The 6000-nt window shown below is 34.2% G+C and overlaps 1 protein-coding gene across 1 annotated transcript; it reads left to right on the plus strand.

The window, feature by feature from the left end:
- Positions 1-2853: 2853 nt before the first annotated feature.
- LOC145640182 (uncharacterized) lies at positions 2854-3580 on the plus strand. The gene is made up of 2 exons (XM_081691483.1): positions 2854-3133; positions 3246-3580. Exons 1-2 carry the CDS (start codon positions 2854-2856, stop codon positions 3578-3580), a joined length of 615 nt encoding a protein of 204 aa, XP_081547609.1.
- The last annotated feature ends 2420 nt before the right edge of the window (positions 3581-6000 follow it).

The raw sequence follows: 6000 nt of genomic DNA on the forward strand, positions 1-6000 counted from the left end.
ATAATATTCAGAAATCTGGAACGAACTTGAATATATTCTTGATTTTTATGTTTTAAAACTACTTCTATTGAGTTGAAAGCTAATCATTTACGGTACTTATTATTAAAGGCGAAATCAATAAGAATACTTGACATTTTTACATAAAAAATTATGCCTCTAAAAAATACTTGCTTTAAATATATATATATATATATATATATATATATATATATATATATATATATATATATATATATATATATATATATATATATATATATATATATATATATATATATATATATATATATATATATACTCCCTCCGTCCCCTTTGATAGTCACTTAGAGCATTCACACCAATGAGGTAAAAAATGTACATGAGAAGAAATAATTGTGAAAAAAAAAATACAAAAAGCCTATACTGAAGAGAAGAAAATAATCTCCTCATGGGGAGAATGAAATCTGCGCACAAGATGAGGAGAAATAAGGGTGAAAAGTAATTCGGCGGGCCCCACGGCAAAAATGATATTCAATTTTTTTTTTTTTTTTTTTTTTTTGCTAACCCCACACCAAAACGACGAGTTTTGGAAACTGCTATTCAACACATTCCCCAAAACACGTCGTTTTGGTGGAACGAAGCAAAAAAAAATTTATCATCAGCTGCTGACAGGCCGCGTCACGCGGCCCAATGGCACGCTGACACGCATCCTGTCAGCCTTTCTCAACCAATCAAAAAATTAACAATTAATACCAACGGTTACAATTTTGTAATCGTTATAAATCATATTTACGTTTAAAAAAAAAATTACACCAACGTTCATATTTTTTTTTCCTCTATAAATAGACATCCATTTTCATATAATTTCACATACTTCAAAAATCTCAAAAAATTACTATATTCACTTATCTATCACTTTGAAATACATATTTAAAATCTTATCAGAAATTATTATTAAAAGTATCATTATTATTAAATTATTATTAATATTATTATTATTATTATTATTATTATTATTATTATTATTATTATTATTATTACTACTACTACTACTAATTGTTGTTTAGTATTTAACTTTATATCTGATCAAATATTGCAAACATTATCTTTTTAAAATTTAATCATCTCAGGGAACCCAATAACCCCAACTACTCTCAATTTTCTGCTCATTTAGCTGATTTAGGGGTTGATTTCCTTAACAATCCTCAATTTCAAATTTTCCTACAAAGATTAGGAAACACCTCTTTGCAAAATACTTCACAACAAACACCTCCTCATATTCCTGTTGAAAACACTAACTATGAACCACAATCACCTACTACGTATCAAGGGAGTAACTCTCAATACGAGGAGGAGCTTGAAGAAAATGTTCCAGAAACTCTTCAATACCCTCAATCTCCTCCAAGAATGTCGGCCAATCAACCCCAACAACTCGCTAGAGCGAGTCGTATTTGGTCGGTTGCAAAGGATGAAGCTCTTACTGGTTTGTACATGAAATTTAATCAAGATGCGATTTCAGGTACAAATCAAAAAGCAATTGTGCTTTGGCGCAAAGTGTCTGCGGCTCATGATAAAGCGCAAGCTGAAAATCCCCACATTCTACCGCCCAGACCTGTGAGGAGTTTAGAAAGCCATTGGAGAAGGATGGCAACAGATTTGCTGCAATGGAGTACTTGTTATGTTGAAGCGGGTAGAGCTACAGGGAGTGGTTACAATGAAGTTGACCGAATTAGCAACGCATCCAAGTTATTCTATATTTCGGCCAAGCCTCCCCATAATTTCACTTGTCATCATGTATGGGAAATGATTAAAAATGACCCAAAATTTAGGACTAAACTGAGATGGGGAATGTCAAAAGCGGAAAGACAAGCTTGTGGTGATGATGTCGAAGATGATAGCAGTGGCAGTGGAAAGAGATCTAGAACTGAAGTTGAAGGTGATGGTCCGTCTATCGGTTTGTCGTCTGGCGGTCTACCTCGACCCGATGGTGTTAAAAAAGCAAAAGCCAAGCGTAATAAGGGGAAACAGGTGGCTTCTGAAAGTGCAGTTTTAAGCATTGGTGAGCAAATGAAGGCAAATAATGAAAACAGAGAAAGAGAGGCTATTCAAAACAAGTTGGATATGGACGAGAAAAGGGAGATGAGAAAACAAAAGCAGGTTGAATTACAGGAAAGGAAGATGAATTTTCATATGCTACAAGCTCTATTGGAGAAAACTACACCGCTAACTCCTATTGAAGAGTCGTGGAAGGATGAATTAACTGAATTAGTCTACGGTAAAAGGACAATGTAACTTTTGTATGAATTTTTGTCTACTTATTAGTGTGCTTATGTTGTAGTTTAAGTTCGAATTTTAATTTATGTAAAAGTTTATTTTAGCCTTTGTTGTTTATGTTGTAGTTTAATATCCAATTTAAAGTTATGTTTAAGTTTATTTTAGTCTATGTTCAAATTTATGTTCAACATTATGATCTATGAAAATAATTTTATTTTTAGCTTCTTATTTAATTTTTTTTCTATGGTACGTTTTGTTTTATACATTCAAAATTTTGTTGAATTGTCAAATTCGAGTAAATAGTCAAATACAATTAGTGCTGGTTTGCAGTAATGCATTCAATCCTAAGTACATATTTGAGTAAGTATTCAGTGTTCTGTGGTTTGCAGTGATAAATCATATCAACTGAAAATGCTAGTCATATGCATTGAAATAGTTTTATGATTCAGAGTTATATCATCAGTAAAAGTTAGTCACATGTCCCATTTACTCTTTGTTTTTATTAAATAATGAATGACTTTCTTATATATACATGTGCTACACTTAAACGTAAACAATATCACCCCAACAATCCCAATTATCGTACCAAAACAAAAAAAGATGTTTTCCATCACCTCAAGCTCAAGTTCTTCAGATTCTAATCAAAATGAAGACTTCGATCACCTTGTTGATGATTTTGTCACAAACCACCTACCACTTATATTAATTCCACAAAACCCACCACAAGAAAGCCAACCTATAAACGATGTTGATAGTGTACCAATTCCAAGAGGGGATAGGGAAAGAGAAAAAGGGCATTTGCAGTTATTTAACAATTACTTTGCAAATAATCCGGTTTACAACGAAAACCATTTTCGTCGTAGATTTCGAATGAAACGACGTTTGTTTTGTCATATTATGAGCAAGGTGGTTGAAGGGGACCAGTTTTTCCAGCAACGTCGGAATGCAGCAGGAAGGCTAGGTTTATCACCTTTGCAAAAAATGCACTGCAGCAATAAGATTGTTAGCTTACGGTCTGGCTCTAGATGCCGTGGATGAATATTTGCGTATTGGCCAAACAACCTCTAGGAAGGCGTTGCAACATTTTTGTCAAGGGGTTATTAAACATTTTGAAGGTGATTACCTACGAAGTCCTACAAATGAAGATATAAGGAGAATCCTTTACCAAAATGATAGGCGTGGTTTTCCTGGGATGATTGGTAGTATAGACTGCATGCATTGGGAGTGGAAGTATTGTCCTATGGCTTGGAAAGCGCAGCATGCTGGTCGTAGCAAGAATGCGACCCTCATTCTAGAAGCCGCTGCCGATCAAGATTTAAGGATTTAGCATTGTAGGGAATATTTCAAGCATTATCCCAAACTTGAACCCCACTGTGATCATACACTAAAGTACGGTGGCGTCCAAAGGGAATGAAGCTAGAGCAAAAGAGTCGCCAACAAGTTTTAGGAACTTGTAAACCGTTCACGAGGTGAAGGTTACACCCCTTAACGATCCAGGAGATCATCAACTCCAATAGGTCTGGAACCATGACTGGTAGTTCGGGGATGAAGGTACAAATCCAACCTAAAAGAGATTGAACCTGCCCTAATAATAGGCCTCTACTTTATTCTGATCGTATTCATGTGCGCTTTCTGACTAACATGCAATCAATAGGATTAACCCTAAACCTTTTATATATGTTGGTTGAATATTAATGCACAAATAAAACTATTATTGGCGATCCCTTGAATTATAATCAAATTAACCCTAAACAAGATTATTAATTATCTTATTAAGCGTGATTATAAGTACTAATTCCCTTTAAACATGCATAAAAGGCATTATCAAGCAATAACAATAAATATCAAGCAACATAATAATCATAATAATAATAAAAAAATAACCATAATCATAATAATAATCGTAATCATAATAATTATAATAATAATAATAATAATAGTAATAATAATAATAATAACAAGTATAATAATCATCATAACAATAATTATGACAATTATAATCATAAATCATAAAAATAATCATAATCATGTTAAAGCATAATTGATAGGGTAAAGTCGTATCTCCTAATCAAAAATATTACCTAAGTCCTCTACCTAATACAGATAGGGAAGTAGAGTCGAACCCACAGGGAAACAGGTCTTTCTACTCCTAATTAATTATTATAATCTAAATTATCACGGTAACCAATGTTTTTGTAATTAAAGACTATACTACGAAGAATATGTTCAGAGAAAATAAAGTAGGGAGGAATTAAATATTAAAAGGCTTAGGGCATAGGTTCACTAATAAACAATATTCTAGGGCAAATCATAATAAGCAATCATCAAGCATTGATTAATCAAATTATAAAGGGCTTTCGCTACGTATTATAATCACAGAGTTAATTTACCGGTATAAAATCTCATCTGTCGAATCTCGACTTAACCATTTATAAATTAGTCCGCCTATTGAAACTAAGCCTAAACATCAATTCTCATATGTCGAATCTCGAATTAATATTGCTAAACTCATACAATTAAATCTAGCCAAACCTAATTGCATAACATTAAATCAATCAATAAGAAATTAACCAAGCATTGATAATCAACAATCACAAATTTACTCCTTCATATTATTTATTAGATCTCCATAAACCCTAGAAATAAAACTACTCAAGCATAAATAAATCTAAACTAATCAAATCAATAAAGCAAGACATAATGAAAGAATTAAATAAAATAACTAAAATTAAAAGAGAAGAAATTGTTACCAAAAGAAATATGGATTAATGAATGTAATTAAGAACAATGTTGAGAGAGAGTTTTAAAGAGAGAGAATATCCTAAGTAGAGAGAGAAAATCTAAAAGAGAAGGTAATCCAAAATTACATACAAAAATCGTACTTAAACATCCCTAAAACAATTCCTTAAACAAAACTAATCAGGTCCTTAGAAAAACACGCGCCCGATCGGGCGAAGGGCCACCCGATCGGGCCCGCCTTTTTCACTACGCCCTTGTTGGTGTGTTGTGCCCGATCGAGCCTACGCTCACTCGATCGGGCGCAGCTTCTTCCTTGAGGCTACTTTGCTCGCGCCCGCCCGATCGGGCGTATGCTTGCCCGATCGGGCCCGGCTTCTTCTTCGAGGCTTGGATTTCGATTGGGCTCGATTCCTCGGCCCAATCCGGATTTCCTCATCGGGTCTTGATTACTTGATCCAATTGCCCCGGTATCATATACCGAGCCCTTAATCACCGGCTCTCACCGATCCTGGGCTTCAAGGATGGTCGTGTCCTTCAAGTGTGCAATTTCCTACAAAACTCAAGCAAAACTACAAAAACACTAGAAAACAAAAATTAGTAATAAAAGTTGCCCTAAAGAGCCAAAAACACTACTAATTATGACCATGGGACGGGGGTAAAACACTATATAAATTGGACATATCAAACTCCCCCAAGCCAAACCTTTGCTTGTCCCTAAGCAAAGAGCTCATCAATGAACATATAAAACATACCTCACCCCAATAAACAAAATATAGCACAAACGATTCAAGATAAATCTAATGAACATGCTTCAATGTCAATCAATCTCATTCATCTAATCATCCTTCATCCCCAACAATTGTCAAGTAGAGCAAACAACATGAGCATATAGAATTCAAGACTAGTGCTCACACACTCAACTCTCATTTATGTGGCGAGTAAAAGATGTACTCGATCGCTCTCCAACCAACCCCTTTATTTGTGAACAATGCCCTCCCAACTCACACT

The sequence above is a fragment of the Chenopodium album genome, chromosome 7 (genome assembly GCF_948465745.1).
Source record: "Chenopodium album chromosome 7, dcCheAlbu1.1, whole genome shotgun sequence".
Classification (NCBI taxonomy): domain Eukaryota; kingdom Viridiplantae; phylum Streptophyta; class Magnoliopsida; order Caryophyllales; family Amaranthaceae; genus Chenopodium; species Chenopodium album.